The following is a 17790-nucleotide window of genomic DNA, read 5'->3' on the forward strand; positions in this document are numbered from 1 at the left end:
CTAGAAGACATATATAAGGGATGCACGGGCAAGATAACCCTCCACAAGCAAAGTGATAACTTTTCGATCCGGAAGGGAGTGAGATAGGGAGATACCATCTCTCCAAAACTATTCACAGGATGTCTGGAGGGGGTATTTAGAAAGCTGGACTAGGAAAAAATCGGATTAAGGATAAATGGGGAACACTTGAGCCATCTGAGGTTTGCGGATGACATAGTCTTGCTGAGTGAGACTGCAGAATGCCTGCAAACAATGCTTGAGGAACTACAATCAGAAAGCACGACCGTGGGGCTAAAAATAAATATGATTAAATCTAAAGTAATGAGAAATAAGCATTCGAAAAACGTCCTCTTCAGCTTAGGAAATGAAATGCTAGAAGTAAAAGAATACAACTATGTACTTCGGACAGATGGTTAGTGCTGACCCCAACCACGAAAGAGAAATCCGGCGCAGAATAGGTATGGGTTGGGGAGCACCCGGCAAGCACTCCCAAATAATGAAAAGTAAGCTACCTCTGTCACTCAAAAGAAAAATCTACAACCAGCGTGCACACTGCCGGTTATGACGTATGGAGCTGAAACTTGGCGTCTTACGAAGCAGCTTGAAAGCAAACTTAGGTCGGCTCAATGGGCCATGGAACGAATAATGTTAGGAGTAACACTCAGGGAGAGGAAATGAGCTACCTGGACCAGGGAGCAAACTAGAGTAGAAGAAATCACAGTTGAAATAAAGAAAGAAATGGACTTGGGCTGACCATGTAGTGAGGCGAACTGAAAAAGGTGAACAACTAGGACAACAGAGTGGATACCGAGAGATGGGTCTAGAAGAAGGGGACGGCCAGTAACACATCGGAGGGATGAAATAAGAAAATTCGGGGGTAAACTGTGGACCCGAGCTGCACAGGACAGGAGCAGTTGGAGGTCAATAGGAGAGGCCTTCGTCTTGCAGTGGACCTGAGTAGACTGATGATGATGATGACTATATCAGGCATTCTGCCGGGCACTAGAACCTACTCCGAACCAGTAATGTATTTTTTGCACTATATCAGGATGTTTACAACATGTTGAGTTATCTACCTTCGGCCCCATCGAGTGTGCCGCGTTATCACCGTTCAAAGGTCAGGTCTCATGTGCACAGTCGAAAGGGACCAGGTAACAGGCCTTGCTTCGTGTCAACGACAGTGTTTAGGCGGACTCACAGCAGCATTCTGTAGAACAAGGTGTTTGCTTGCATTTTTTCTATCAAACAGTGGCTTTAGTGCGAGTGAAGTTAAACACAGCTTTGTCTTCGCCGGTCACAGGGTTGCGAGTGTCGACGAACATATGCCGTAGACTACTTAACTACAGCATGCTAAAAGGCATGATTTATGTTGGCTTGGGCCTAGCAGGTGTGCAGCTATGAAAAATTGCGTGCAACAAAGCTAGGATCGTCTGAAATGGGCAACTAAATTGATGTTCACCTCCAATACGCTACAAGTTTCATGCAAATATTATTCTGTATGCAATGAGACTTAAAAACATTTTACTTCTGGTCATTTTGCATTGATTGTGGAGCAGCGGCCAACACTGGCAAACAAAACCATGCTCATGCGACATAAAGAAACGCAAAGAGAAAGTGGAGAAGGCACGTAGTGCCTGCGGCCTTACGGCTAAGCCAAAGCTAAATTCCATAGCCGCTTATAGCACTTAAGAAACTGAAACCATAAATGCCGTGACGAAGACGAAAATGCAATGTTTCAGCCAGGTTTTCAGGCATGGGGCATTATGGCGGTCATATCTTGCTGGTCAATTCAGGCGCTGCGGCGCAGGACGGCTCTGATAAACCAGCTTGGCGCCACAGGGGCGGTTCGGCGCAGGATGGCGCAGGTAAACAGGTTTGGCGCTCAATGCCGCAAATGGCGCAGCTGTTACACCCCTGTCACTTTCACTGCAAGCAGAAAATTAATTCAAAACAAGCAACCAGCCGTCTATGAAGCGCTGATGATGGAAGGGTGCTGACTGTGTCTGACACCCCAAAAATAATGTCTACCTTATTACCAAACGTGGTCTGCAACCATACCCTTAGTAGTGTATTTTGCATCCACCAAGGGTTACCTTAAAAAGACACTGACAGCCAGCTGACATTTTGTTTTTATTCAAAGCTGTATCAACTTTTGTCTGGCAGTAAACGACGCCTTGTGTGTTTATAAATAAATAATACAGGCCAACAATTCCCTCATTTTGCTTCCTTTTTCCCATAGTGCAAGAGCATGTCACACATTATGAAGAGGGACTATGTAACAAAGTGTTTCAAGCCATTCAAACAAGAGACGTGCTGCCCCCTAGGAGAAGGGAAAAAAAATCCCTGCACAATTCCCAGACTGGCAACCAGACTGTCGTGTAATCGACTGCACCTGCAATCACAGACTTTCTCTGTTGGTTGCTGTACATAGAGAACGGCAGTAACAAGAGGCAAGAGCTCTCACATTCACCCGCACAAACCTCCTGACTGTGCTCGCACAACAATGCAAAACAGTGGACCAAAATTGAAATTAAAACGAATTTATCATCTGTTATAGTGAGAGCTGAGATTCCTGCATGCATTTATACTATGTTGTATTTACATGTACCCGCCTTACTGTTTGTTTCAGAAAAATGCTTAGGCATGCTCGTGCAGTAATAATATTACAGTTTGCCGGAAGTGCATGTTGGCTAAATTTCATCAATGTTCTACTCATGATTTTCGCAAGCATAAACTCCTACGGTCAAGGAAAAATAAAAATTCAACAGGAGCCACTTCAAAATTGTGCTCCATACATTAATAGTGAGAGATTCCAAGGGCACACCATACACAAATCTGGAAAGAGAGGCGAGGAGAGGGACAGAAAGCTCGCCCTGGGAGCAGACAGACTCACGAAAAAATCCATGGCCTGCGGCGTCTTGATGGTACCACTGCGAAACATGAGCAGGATCATGAGGGCCACCGCAATGAGGGAGGCCAGCAGCAGCCACGTGCTCTCCTGGTTACGCTCATACACCAGCGGAACGCCCACATCTGCGTGAATGCCCAGGCTCTTCTCTGCCATGCGCAGCTTCTCCTCAAAGTGCTCCACATCGACAATGTTCATGTGGAACGTCTTGTACTCCGCCTGCAGGCAGTGCAAACGTTGCCAGTAGCACCACTGCACACACCTCGAGACAGAGTGAAACAGACCAGAAGACGAAGCAAGGCGACCAGTACAAACTATGCATTTCGGGGGGATGTTCATTTGTACATATGACCAGGGTCTCCGGTGTAACTGCAGTGCCTGCCAGCGCTGCCGCAGGCAGTCACTGCTCTTCCTTCTTAGCTCTCCTCCTCCACTGTGGCATCTCTGGTAGAGCACTGCCTCAGAGATCTAGCACGTGCATGCGTGGTCCCAAAAGGCTACTAAATTACTCTTAAACTGTTTGCTATCACAACAGCACCAACAAGACTGACAACACAAACAATTTTCATACAACTTGCTTTGTGCAAGCTGCCACGTCAGCTTAAGGGGCGACAAAACCACTCAGATGTCCAAGCGACCCTCCATGCAATGTGCTGACCCTGACTGAATGTGCCTATTGGGCCCCCCCAGGACCCACTGTGGAGTACACACAGCGCCAATTAGCTACACATGTAGATGTGCACTGAACGAAGCAGTGGCCAGCCATGTGCAGAGTTAACACTAATGAAATGAAATGCAAGCTGCTGGATGCCGACATGAGGACGCCAATCACCACGGCACACTTTGCCCCATCGTGTTCCCCCACCTGTCGTCTCCCTACAACCACTTGTGCACTTGCTTCCAACAATTTTAACCAGGGTGTCGAACCGGAACCGGAACCGAACCGAAAACCGGAACCGAACCCGAATTTTTGCCCGGAACCGGAACTGAACCGGAACCGTATTTTTTCCGCCATTTTGGAACTGAACCCGAACCGGAACGAATCGAAGGAACCGTTCCGAACCGGTTCCGGGGCTTCAAAAATGTGATTTCTAGTTTTCCAGTTCGGTACCCTACCTTGCGTATGAAGATATTTTGCCATTCCCCAGACAGAACCATGAAATATTTTGCGTAGTCTGCAGTTCCCATGGCCCATCATGTTCTCTTCTAATTATTTCCCTCAATTTAATGTAAAGTTGTCCGTATATACTATCAGTTTGCGTTAGGCACTGCCCATCTCTTCCAATTATATTTTATGTTTAGAATAACTTAAGTTATAATGCATATTACGAGGCAACATATCATGGAATATTTTTCATGGTTTCTCTACATGGTGTTTAAAATCGCGTAAAGTTTTTAATGTCTTGTTAATTCCCATGCATCCCTGTCCGCTTGTGAAGGCCTTCAGGGACACCATCAACAATACATCCATATCTTCCACTTATAGTTTGAATGGGCAGTTATATACCAACAGCACTGAGACACAAACACTCGCAGTTCTCAAAATTAACGTAACTTTTTCTTGTATACAGTGCCGTTGTGTCTTTCGGTTACTGCTCTAAGAGAACATGAGATTTAAAAAAATGGGGAATCCTAATTTCCACTTTTAAAGTATATTTGATAGCATTTTTATGTTGTCTCGAATCTGCTTAACCTTAAACTTAAGAGGTGAATGGATTGAAGTCGATTAGTGCGGGTTAGCGGGTAGACTCGCCACACCCCCTCGCCACATCGCCTCGCCACACCCCCTGTTTCCTGGACCACGTGTGAATTTCGTCACGAAGTGGATCCTTTAAAAGAACGCTCCATCCACCTCAGCATCACTTGGCAGCGGAGGCAGCGAACAGAACGGTCGCCTGATAGTCGCCTTCCTATTTCACAGGTTTGAATATTCTGCAGTAATCTTTGTTCGCTTACTCAGTGACTTTTTCTGTTGCCTCTGGTGCCAACCACCCAGTGTCATTGCTATTGTGTGCCCTTGTGTATAATCCCGCATTGCTTTGGTCATGAAAACTGACATTGCTGACCTAAGACGCGAGATCGCTGATCTTAAGCGTGAATTTCGAAAAGAAGTAAGGGAAATGCAGAAAAGCTACGAGGAAATTAAAAAAGAATATGAAACCACTAGGAAAGAAAATGTGGAAATGCAAAAAAGCTACGAATTCTCCAACAAAATCTACGAGGAAATGAAAGAAGAATGTGAAACTACAAGAAAAGAAAACGCAGCTTTGAAAGCTTCAATTTCGACGTTGTCATGATAACGGGAAACCTGGTATACGAGTGACACAGAAGTGCTGCGCCTTTCGGGCTTCAACACGTTCTTGCTAAATAGGTCCCACCACGAGGTGGGGGTGTTTTACAGCTCGTGTCTACACAGCTTTCTTGTAGTACAATGAACGAATTTTCGACAGTTACGACAGATTATGAAGCTTTAACGGTGAAATGTAAAAATGCTATTTTTGTTGTTGTGTACCACCCCCCTGTAGGAAAACTCGAAAATTGTTTCGCATTTTTAAAAGACCTCAATTTTGTTTCGTCTTATGGTTTACAAATAACTATTGGTGGGGACTTTAACATTAACATATTACAGGCAAGCGCACATTCGCGTGATCTAGAGCTCCTTTTCGGTTATTTAGGCTGCATGAACGTGATCAAAGAACCGACTCGTATGGGCCGTCTTTCCCAAAGTATTATTGATGTATTTATAACCAGTGATACAAGTAGCAGTACCATGTCCGATGTGACTGGTGTACATATAGGTGACCATTTACCTATATATATGTTCTCAAGGCACACAGAAATACTAAGATGTAAGCAATGCCCCGAATCTTTCGCTTTTCACCATATTAATCAGAATACTTTGACTACTTTTCGTCAGAAAATTCCCTCTATTTGGTGGAAACCTTTACTTCTGTGCACCACTGCAGATGATGCCTACGATACTTTTCTAGAATCATATAAAGATGCATATAAAAAGTCTTTTCCCTTTAAGATGGTCAAGAAAAATAAGAATATAAGGAAACCATGGATTACAGACGAATGTCTGAAGATGATCCGTAAAAAAGATTTATTGTACCATCAGTTTGTAAAAACAAAGGACAAAGACGATTTTGTAGCCTTTAAAAAGTACCGAAACTTTGTGACAAAGTTCTTACGCTATACTAAGAAAATGTACTTCGAACATGTGTTTTCTGAGGCTTCCTCCCGGCGGGATGTCATGTGGCGGGAATTGAATAAACTTTTGCACACACTTACCCACCGTAACGACGACTTTGAATTGACAGTAGATAATAAACCACTCAAGGGTCAAGAACTGGTAACCAAGTTTAATCACTATTTAACGAATCTTATGCAATGCTCCCACAATGAAAGCGCTATGAGCTTCCTAAAGGATTCTAACCCCCACAGAGCTTTTTTTTCTCCGGTAACTCCTCAGGAAATATGGTCGATTTTCTTGTCACTAAAAAATAGCAAGGCCATAGACATCGATAGGCTTCAGATTCGGCCTATTGAGCTTGTACTGGACCTTCTTGTATCGCCGCTTAGCCATATATATAACGTATGCCTTACTACTGGTGTTTTTCCAAAAAAAGATGCAGCAAGCTAAGGTCACGCTACTGTTTAAATCCGGGCACAAAATAAATTTTTCCAATTATAGACCGGTTTCTGTACTTCCAGTTATTTTAAAAGGCTAGAAAAAGTAATCGCGAAACACCTTGTGTCCTTCTGTGACAAACACTCTATTATATCATCAAAACAGTTCGGTTTTCGTAAACATATGCCAACGAATTAGCTTTACTAACGCAAAAAGAATGAATAACCCAGGGATTTGAAGACAAGAAGGTAACTTTAGTTATATTTATAGACTTTTTCAAAGGATTTGATAGAATTAGTCATTTAACATTGCTTTAAAAATTACAACATTATGGATTCCGGGGGCTTTACTCTTTTGCAATCTTATTTAAGTAACCGGCAACAGGTCGTAGCAATAAAGGAACACAACTCTTCTTCACAGGAAGTAAGGGCTGGAGTTCCGCAGGGCAGTCTTCTCGGGCCAATCCTGATCAATATTTATATGAATGATATCGTAGAAATTACTGACATTGTACATTTTATTATTTACGCAGATGATACCAACATTTTCTTTAAATCGTGTGATACTACTCAGCTTTTGCATTTAGCAAACCCTCGAAAAGCTTCACAAATGGACTAAAGCATACTCGTTAAAAATAAATACTAAGAAAACTAAAGCGGTGTTATTTTCACCAGCTCAAAGATCTGTTGACAGAAACCTCAGTTTGTACATCGGATCTGAAAAGATTTGTATAGTTAGTGAAATAAAAACATTAGGCATTGTTTTTTAAGAACATTTAAAACGGGATGCCCATGTCTATCACGCCTGCACTAATTTATCTCGAGCGTGTGGGGTGCTTTGTAGGTTACGGCCTGTGGTTACATCAAATATTAAACTTATTCTTTATCATGCTATATTCACAGCTCACATCAATTACTGCAGCCTCGTATGGTTAACCAGTTCCGCAAAAAATATTAATAAGCTGCATTTATTTCAGAAAAAGGCCATTCGACATATCGCAACTGTACCATATGACTCACACCAACGAACTATTTCTGCAGTATAATTTGCTTCCTGTCCAATGTATCTACAACTTTAATCTTCTAACAAAGTATAAAAATAGCTTGCAACACAACGGTGCAGCATATCTAAGTATATGTAGTTTAAAAAAACCGTTGGACGTACCGTACGAAATTAGGGGAAGGAGTACATGGTTCGTGCCGTTTTCAAGAACGAATTATGGCAATGATAGGTTGCAATCCCGAACTGCCCGCCTTTTAAATAACCTAGCCGAGAGTGGCATAGCTATAAATACAATTTTTAAGTGAGACTTAAGGAAACGTTTGCTGCTGAACATAGAACATTTTTAACTGATAATCTATTAAGCGTTGTCTCTCGTGGCAACCTTTGTTTAGCCAAAATTACTTGTAATATATTTCAAGCGTTTTGTTGGCATTGTCTTCATTCCCTGCAAACTTTAGCATCTAAAAAGTACCGTACACTGATTTTTGCCAATATTGTGTGTATTTATTTATGTGGATACTTCTGTAGTGCAGATTTTGATGAGTGTATGCATACCTGTATATAACATGACTTTTTCTTGAAGTTTTGTCTTTTGCTTTTTTTGTGTCTACACACGTTCCGTACGTATCCAATATTTCTCTTTTTATGTACCTGTGTACCCTGTTTTGTTTTGTAACCTTTATATGTATGTATGTACCTATGAGTGCCTATATGTGTGTATGTATATCATTTAATACGTATCTTTTACAAACTGTGAGCTATAGTGCGTTTTAATGCTTTCTTTTATCTTTGTATGTAATATCGACATGTTAAGGCAGATTTATTTTCTTAGGATTATTTCCTGTGCGTATGCTTTAAACTCCTGTTTCTGCTCTGCCACGCCAACCGTAAGGTGCAAACACCTCGTCAAGCTGCAGTTTTGCAGCTTTTTGTGTTTGTCCTCGCATTTCTATGTACGAATTGCTCAATAAAGTTGAAGTTGAAATTAGTTAGGTGAGTGAATGAGCTAATGTGAATTATTAGTACTGGTGTGTTTAATTTAGATTAAAAGAATTAGCGGGTCAGTTAAGGCGGATTCGACGGTCCGACCAAACATGATATCTTTGGGGTCCTTTGCATTTGAAAATTTTGCAGCGTTCTCCTTCTCGACCAATCAGGAAATTTTGTCACGCACAAAGTAGCCGCAAAGTTATGTGAAGACCGCCTGAATGCTATAAAAGGTCTTTCTTTATGCCCGTATTGCGCTATTATGTTGTTGCTATATTAAAATTGACATCTCGGACTAAAGAACTAATTGCCTAATGCATATTGTATATTCATCAAAGAGTTTTCAAAACGTGTGGATATATGAGGGGAGACAGTTGGAAAGAAACTAAACTGCAAGAAAAAAAGGAAGGGGCGATCAACTGATTTGATGCAAGAGCCGCCCGATAGCATTCTTCAGTACCTTCTCTTTGTGTTACCGTTCTGCAGCCTCCCACAGGTGTAGCATCTCAACTGCCGAACACAGCCCCCTCTAAGCTGAGGAAGCGGCGATAGCACATGCGCTTAGCCAAAGCGGCGTCAAAACTCTCATAACAGACCCTTAGCAGGCGTGGCCCAACTTTTCCAACGGCCGATTGCATGTTACAACACTTCCGATGTTCAATCAGAGACCACCAACGAGACCAGTCACGATTGTATGAGCGCCAGCTCATACTGGCATCCACGGCAAACAAGATCACCAACCTCGTGGTTCGAGATTTGACTCGCTTAGCCGGCGCTGATGAAGCCCGGCCCGAGTGCATGCATCCTGCAGTCACAGACCAAGAAGTTACTCAGCACTCTGGCCTCTTCCATAGAACGTACTCCCCCCCGCACAAATCGCTACCGATTAACCAGGAAACATTACTCCGCACCCTGTGGGCATACACCGTCCCACACAACGCCAGACTTCACCTCTTTGACGGGACACAACTCTCTCCATTGCGTTGCTTCTGTGGAGAGCCTGGGAACCTCATACACATACTAGGCGGCTGCGACTAGTGTGCCGTAGATCCATCCAAGCTTCACGTTTCCATAGAGAATTGGGAGACAGCCATGGCCAGCTGCGGCCTGGAAGATCAGTTGTTCTTGATGAGAACGGCTGTCGATCCGGCCCCCTCGAATGAGGACGCCTCTCTTAAACATTGCCTCGATTGAATTGAATTAAACTTCATTTTCTCTCTCTCTCTCTCTCTCTACAAGTGATCATTACTGCTGCTTGTGGCTTCACTTGGCTATCATCTTTCCTAGAGCCCAATCGCTGTCACCAGTCGCTGAAGGGCCATTAGCAAGTTCCTATCTCCAGTGGTTCCCTATCCAATGTCGTCCTATACCCGCCGTCCAATGAGTCTTTAGAGCCATTCTTTCTTTCTAACAGCTCTGTTAGCAGATAAAAGATGATCAGTAGAACATTTTTCTAAATGCACCTGCCACGCTTCGCAGTCGGCGCCACATACTCGTCACACTACCATAGAAAACATTTTGCGCGTACAGTTAAAGGAGCTCTTCAACACCTTAGATAAACTCGCCGCGGTGGCTCAGTGGCTAAGGCGTAGCGCTGATGAGCACACAGACGCGGTTTAGATTCCCGGTCGCGGCGGCCGCTTTTCTGATGGAAGCGAAAAGCGAAAACGTCCATGTGTCCGAAATTTCGTCGCACGTAAAGATGCCCAGGTGGTCAAAATTAATCCGGAGCCCTCCACTATGGCGCGCCTTGTCGTCGGCGTTGCGACGGCGCGTTAAACCCAACAGTAAATAAATAAATAAATAAATATAACTAGGTAAATAAATAAATAAATAAATAAATAAATATAACTAGGTAAATAAATAAATAAATAAATAAATAAATAAATAAATAAATAAATAAAAAGCAGTAAATAAATAAATAAACACTTTCGAAAACGCTTTCAATCTTCTTCGCATCTGGAAGCACTGCGAAAACTATAGCTATTGCCAGCACACAGCAACAGTGCGTGATTTGCTCGTCGCTGCGGATACACCTTCCGTTTCTGCTTCGCTTTTGTGGCTTTTTTTAGATGGCTATCAAATGCGTTCTATTCTGCAACTTAAGGAAAGCCGGCAAACAGCCACTACACCGCTGTAATGACGTCATTCAGCGGTCGAAGAACGCGAAGAGCGGGAAGGAGAGAAAAATATTTTGAGCAAGTTTCTATGTTATCTGACGAGGAGAGAACAGTAATTTTTGGCTGAGGCACATTGCGACCCCATACTATAATGCGTTGGTTGACTACTTTCTTCAAGCACTCAAGATTTAGACATAAGTTGAAAAACGTGTTGCAGGGTCGCTTTAATTTGGCGAAGACAAAATATTTGGACAAAGAAACTTTCATTATGAATTTGTTGTTATGCCGATTTGATAAGGAAACGAAAAACGAGCACAAAAAATTAACAGAAAAAAACACGCCTGCTTTTTTTTCTTCGAACCCGTTTGAACCGGTTCGAACGGGTTCGAACCGGTTCGAACCGGAACGGAATGGTGCTCTGGAACTGAACCCGAACCGAACCCGAAAGGCTTGAACCCGAACCCGAACCGAACCCGAAAAAATTCCGGTTCGACACCCTGATTTTAACTGTGGGCCTCGTAGCGCTGCTCCAAATCCTTCAGAGCACCTACCACGCTGAGACAGCCCCATGCCTTCATACTCACATCATTGTCGAAGATGATTCCTGCTTCACACAAAGTAAGGCAGCCTGTCTGGAAATGTTCGACAGCTGATGTTTGGGTCTTCTTGATAACATGTGTTCAGCAAAAATTACCAACTTCATTTGTTACATGCATCCTTGTCTTAGTGTTGCTTTCATAAAAACATTGAAAAAATTACTACCAATCCAATCGCACCATTCCCAATAAATGACATCAAAAGTTGTAGTAGTGCAGAAAGCTGTATGGGGCAGTGATACCTTTTCTTCATGTCTTTCGAATGACTAAACTGTACTATACTCGGTTACAACTCAAGAACGGCACCACCTCATGTAGTGTATCACTCCGCCAAAGCGCCGGACCTGTGACGTCAGTGCGCGCGCGTTTTGAAAGGGGTTTGCTATGAATGCGTGATATCGTCTGCCTTGTCTCACGCAGTTTGTTTGTCGTCACTGGAGCCGTTTATAAGCATATTAAGTCCAAAAAATCACGGGAACGGCTCACGCCATGTTCAAAATATTCCCAGTAACGCCCTACTTGCGCCGTGCGGAGAAACATCCGGCTACGGTGATAAGGCACAGCGGCAACTTCCGGTGCCGTTCTTAAGTTGTCACCGAGTATACTACTCCGGCGTCACTAGACTGCTTCTAGCACTGTACTAGTTACTGTACTGTGCTGTAGTTACTGTACTGTAACTATTCCTAGCACTGTACTCTGCCCTTAATATGCTTATTTGTATTTTTACTTTAATGCTCTTTTAACATCCCGCTAAATGATACTTTGGGCACAACTTATATTCATGTACCCATTACAGCATGTTATATGCACTTATGCTTCGCCAGTTAGGAGCTTGCACAAAGCTACTCACCTTTCTCGAATACCTCATGGACTAAACAACCCTACATTCTTGCAAGCAAAATTATTCAAATGCAAGAAGAAGAAGAAAGAGCTTGCCTTTCTCCCTTTGATGATGGCGTTGTCATGTAAATAGATGGTGACCAAGTCTAGCTCTGGCCTCACAATTATTTCTTCAACCTACATGAGAGAAATAAAGCAAGATATCATGGTAATGAAAAGAGCATGGACAAGGCAAGCAACAAAGAGGTGCTGCAATGGCTACTGACTGCACCTAGGTAGTTCTTACGGTAAATGAAGGCAAGACATCAGCAAACAAAGTGGACTGCAAAGGCAAGCCAAATGCCTGAACGGCTGCATCTTCATTGCAATGCTCCTGCCACAATTTGTGATGGAGGCACCACCCTGTCTCTACCTTAACAGCGCAACTTGGATGAGGATGAAGCAAAAAAGATGAAACGGGTGCGGACTCTCAGTTGAGAGTCTGCGCCCACTGCATCTTAAAAAAAATTATTCATGCAAAACCACATCCACTAACATTTATAAAAACCGCTGCAGTGTTTATGTATGTATTGCAATGGTTTACCTTTATTACTCTCGTAAAAAATCTGAACAATTTTATGTCGCTATTGTATACCCTACACCTTAATTATATGTTTATCAAAACAAAACAAAACAAAAACAAAGAACGTGGGCACGCCAGCTTCGCTGGTCATTTATATCATCAACAAATGAGTGTACCGCACTTTTTTCTATTGATTTTTTATATTTCCAAGCGAACATTCAACACTCCAAAAGCAAGACATGCCCCTGTTCACCTCAAACACCCGTATCGCATTTGAAGTAATAAAAAAAAGAAACCCTGCTGTAAATCCATGGGAAATATACAAGCTGTCCCAAGCACACACAAATGCTGACACACTGGTCATGAATGATCTGCCAGGTTCGATCAAGGGGGTTGTTGTTGGGACTGGACTGGACTGGAAAGGACTTCATTCAGATCGATCCTGCAGTGGGCGGGGGTTTGTTAGGACCCCCGTCCTGACGTCGCCCATCGTCGCATCTTCTTTGCTACCCTACTAGGTGCAGGCCCCTTTACGGATTCTGTGCTTTTAGAGTGCAGTGAAGGCCTGCTGGATGGCCCACTCTTGCTTCCTCTTGTCTCTCGGGTTGTCGTTAGGAAAATCTAAGTAATATTACAGGGTGGGATGTGATTGTGGGATTTGGTGACCGGGTGGAAGCTGATGAGCAAAGGATTTGTTGTAACATAGGAGGCACTACAGCGGCCACAAATATTGAAAAACAAACAGAACCAGTACACCATAGTAAGCAAGGAGAATGAAAAACAAACAGAACCAGTACACCATAGTAAGCAAGGAGAAAAGACCCACATTTGTAGGCCACTTTGTTCGAAGGCATTTACTGGAATGGTTTCCCCACAGGACCACATGATTTAGAAGAGATAACACTAGGCCACGAGCCCAACATAACCAAGCGCACTAACTGCCAGCATAGCAGCACTGCCCCATATCAGGCGTCTCACAGTTTTCGGAGGTAGGGCAGTGCATGCACGGTAGTGTTCCACTAACCAGAGTCGATCCCCTGACATTGACTTATCGAAGCCAAGAGGCAGTCGCAAAGAAGAAAGAGACAGTGGCACGTATGTGATACTGACTGGCTGCACCTTGGTTGTGCGTGGGTTTTGACAGCAGGCGCTGCAGAGCCAGATGGCGCGGTGCCTGGTTTTGGCCACCGCTCCTGCAGGCCGTAAACTTAGGCTCATATAGCTCTGCCTTGATTACTCTTTGTGACTTAAGCAAGTGGCCCATTTCAGGCATTACAACTAATTTACAAGGAATGTAACCCTTAATCTTGCATGCTATGTGCGCTACGAATAAAACAACATTTATGACTTCACACGTGTCAGTCCTTCTATTTATGTGTTCAATGATTCACATTGGGAAGAAAATTAACTTGACGGTACCAATTCATACCATACAAAAAAGAAACACGCCTTTACCTCTCCCTTTGCCAGCATCTGGTGGTAAAACTCATTCCACGACACATAGCGCAACACATCGGGCTGGTTGCTTGTAGGAAAGAGGAGGGACATCAGGGTGATCACTATGTAGGCTGTCATCATCCAGATCGCCGCTTTGGCCAGCAGTGAAACCTTCGACTCTTCTGCAAAAGGTTTTCAAAGTTTACGATGACATCGTAACATTCTTGAAATCTGTGGGGGGAATGCACTCACCATCCTCTTTATCTTTGTTGTTTTTGCCATTCTGGTCTTGCCTCAGAAAAGCAGTCGTGTGGAGAGTCCTCGAGCAGCCTAATAGAATGAATTCCGCAAAACGCTTATAACTCAGCTGACACTCAACCAAGGTCAAAACGGCTCACCTAAGGGGTTTGAAAACAGGCGCTGGTTTCCCGCGAGAACACCGGATCGTTTCAAGAGTTTCCCAAGTGCTTTCAATTCAGAATCGACTTGCCGGCAAACCTGTAAAGATAAACTTGCCATAACTTATAGTTTAAGTTGAGACTACTACCCCGGCCGTCCTTACGCACCCGTTTTGCAACCGCCGGCTGTCCCGTATAGTTGCACGAAGGGCGAAGAGTTCGGACTTCTCTCAAGCTCCGAAACCCACAGCTGTGCAAGTGTGCGTTGACAATCCTTACAATGTTTCTCACTGCAGGTGCTCCTCCAAGATACCTTGCGCAGGTGATCATAGCTATTCAGCTCGGTTCGTTCAGAACCGCATTACATCACCATATAAAGGAACAAAACTAGAAAACGGTACGGCGCATACGCGAACTCTTCATACACGAGTTTTTCGGTGTCGGCTATTAGCTTGCGTACGCATTTTATACAGTTATCAACACTCCCACTATCGCTGCCCCACGCATGTTGACGCTGCGCACACGCGCGATCATGTTGATCATGTTCCGACTGTCCCGATGCTGTGGTGGCTTTGGATACAGATAGCTTTGGATACAAATATGGATATGCGCCACCCCTAATCTGCAAATAATAAGAAGAAAACGACTCTAAAACTAAAACCAGTTTCTTTAAAATTGACACAAAACGAAATAAAGCAGCTTCAAATAATATTATACAACAATGATGATATCAGTGCTATTACAGATGTGGTGGTACTTGTAGGCAACGTTGCTTGTAGGGGCCAATGTTGTAGCACGGCCGCTGGATGAGAGCGCACGCAAGGTGCGGCCTGCCGCGTCGCCCGGATTTCAACGGGCGAGGGCGTGAGTGGCGGTGGTTACGTTTGCCGCCGCTTGACTCCCTCGCGGCGCTAGCGTTCGGGGACTGGTTTCGGGACGGAGCGGGGCGGTCCCCGCAGGCGAGCGCTTGCACCGACTGAGAGAGACAGCCAACGCACGGGTTTTAAAGATGTGGTTGTCCTTCCTGGGCTACTCAACCGCGAAAACTGTCTGTCCGTATGTATGTAAGTGTGCCAGTCTGTCGCTCGATCCAGCCGCCCGGCCATGACTGAAGCAGCCAGAAGATAAAATAATTCTTGAATGAGATATAGGCAATACATTTTAAATCTAACAAATCTAAAAAGATGCTCCATATTCGACAACATTGTTAAAAAAAGATAATATTCAACAAAAAGATAATAACCACCGGTTAGCTTTGTACAAAGCGTCTCACACACAGCACGTAAACCGCGTTGCACAGTTTAAAGCCGCAAGATGATTAGTTACAGTTCAAGCGGCAGGTATTTGGTGGGACTTTATTCGTCCGAAATTTCAAAAATGTCACCTTTTCTCGGGAAACGCGGTGTCGACACACGGAAGAGCGATGAATATTTGCCGGCGACGGATTAAAGCTTGCCTAAAGACACTTCTTTGCAAAAACATGTTGGCCGGGCGGAATGCGCACCTCATAAAACGAGGACAGGCGATAGGATGGTCGAAAAAGGATTTCAAAAGACTAGACATTTTGCTATGCGTGTCTTTTTTTTTTTTTTTTTTGATACTCTTATACTGGCCCGATCATGTCTTGCCCCGCATAGAGATTTGGGTTGTTTTATTTTCGCAGGCACGACAATGCCTTTAAACGCGCTATGAAAACTTGATTACAGCTCAAGGTTGTATAGAAAGAAAAATAAATGCACCGTGCTGTGTTTAAGAAACAGTGCGTACGCGGTCCACGTTGCTAAGCATTTTTCAAACTTTGCGATGAGAACAAGCGCTATATCCTCCGTTATTTCACCGCCTCTTTAAACCCATACGCATTTATCCCTGAAGCTAACGGCCGGGCTCCTGGAGCAGCACCAGTATGCGCTCAAATTAGCGCGCTCTAAAGACGTTGCGGCCGTTTTGATCTGTGAACATACTGCGCTTCAATTCGAATTAATTTTCGTAGCGTAGGAAAATTTTCACATACGTTGTTATTACGTCAGCTTTCTTTTTTGAGTACCCTAGCATAATCTCTACGTAATGCAACAAGTGCAATGCCTTGTATCTGCACAAATAATGTGTAATTCACGCAGTTAGAACAATTAATAATTATGATATTCAAGATGTACAATTGTTGGTTTAAAATAGCAAAGAAAACAAGAAAACGTGAAGTGGAAAAGCGGTGTTCGAATGCTTACGCATTATTAGGCAATTTTTGGAATTTCTGTACAATTTCGCTTTTTTCTTTCGTGTCCGGGCAAAAATTTAGCTTGCCAAGCTTGCCAAGCTCACCAAATATCTTTTTTTAAGTTTTTTGTCGACCCGGAAATCCCATCTGCTCTCCTTAATTTTTTTAGAGGCTATAGGGAAAAAGTAAAAATATCAGGTAGAAACTGGAATCGCTTTTCATTCAACTGTATATATATATATATATATTATCAAAATAAAAAAGGGCCGACATGATATTAGTATTACTTCATAACTAAATAACCTGTAATCAAGTCATATGTGCCGTGAGATTAATACGAATTGGGGTGTTTTATTTAGTGCACGAGGAAAAACCTACATAAAAGTTGGTTACGTCTTAAACATTGAGAAGTGTTGGCACTCATAAATAACAAGCGCCGCCACAAAAACATTGTTTCTGCTTGTCGGGAATTTTAATATATTCTCTGCAGTCGCAGCTTGCAGACAAAACGTAAATCTCTGCCGTGCGTGAGATCACAAAGAGCATGCCGGGCGACGACGTGAGACACAACGACACAGCAATGCAAGACAGAAGGCACACTATCAACGCGTAATGCTGCTGCTGTGAATGGAATTTAACTTCCACCTTGACCAAATTAAGCTCGGCCGCTGCTAATCGTCTTTGTCTTTTAACAGGCGTAACATTAGTGCTGGTAAATGCCTTATGCGGAGCGTGGAACGCCGATGATAAGCCCACACTTCGAAATAAGCGGCCCAAAAGCCGGCGTCCCGCGGGCTGCGCTCACCGCAACCAGTCCCGGAACGGTGGCGCCGCCGCGGCAGCGATGGGTACTACGCACCCTCACGCCGGTTTGGGAGCACGCGGCAGGCCGCACGTCAGTGCGCCTCTCATCCAGCGGCCGTGGTTGTAGTTGGGAGCCTTGGGAGCGGTTTTTCGCACTTGATCTCACCCCCACTGCTCTCTGCGCATGCGCCGCGTTGCTATGGCAATGGAGGCGCGTCGCCTGCGTCGTCTGCTTCCTCTCCGCCGCGGCTGCGCCCCGCGGCGCCGAAGTCAAACGGGAGCGCGCGGCA

General features: G+C 43.9%; 1 protein-coding gene across 1 annotated transcript in view; it reads right to left on the minus strand.

The window, feature by feature from the left end:
- Positions 1 to 15066, minus strand: part of Spg7 (SPG7 matrix AAA peptidase subunit, paraplegin) — a 35276-nt gene extending 20210 nt beyond the window's left edge. Inside the window, exons 1-6 of the mRNA XM_077686181.1 lie at positions 14653 to 15066; positions 14485 to 14584; positions 14339 to 14416; positions 14105 to 14268; positions 12184 to 12264; positions 2894 to 3127 (exon numbers count right to left, since the gene is read on the minus strand). Of these exons, the coding sequence (XP_077542307.1) occupies positions 2894 to 3127; positions 12184 to 12264; positions 14105 to 14268; positions 14339 to 14416; positions 14485 to 14584; positions 14653 to 14814 (819 nt within the window). The 5' untranslated portion in view covers positions 14815 to 15066. The remainder of the gene's footprint in view (positions 1 to 2893; positions 3128 to 12183; positions 12265 to 14104; positions 14269 to 14338; positions 14417 to 14484; positions 14585 to 14652) is intronic.
- Positions 15067 to 17790: the final 2724 nt, after the last annotated feature.

The sequence above is a fragment of the Haemaphysalis longicornis genome, unplaced genomic scaffold (genome assembly GCF_048455015.1).
Source record: "Haemaphysalis longicornis isolate Haplotype H1 unplaced genomic scaffold, Haemaphysalis longicornis Haplotype H1 scaffold_1, whole genome shotgun sequence".
Taxonomy (NCBI): Eukaryota; Metazoa; Arthropoda; class Arachnida; order Ixodida; family Ixodidae; genus Haemaphysalis; species Haemaphysalis longicornis.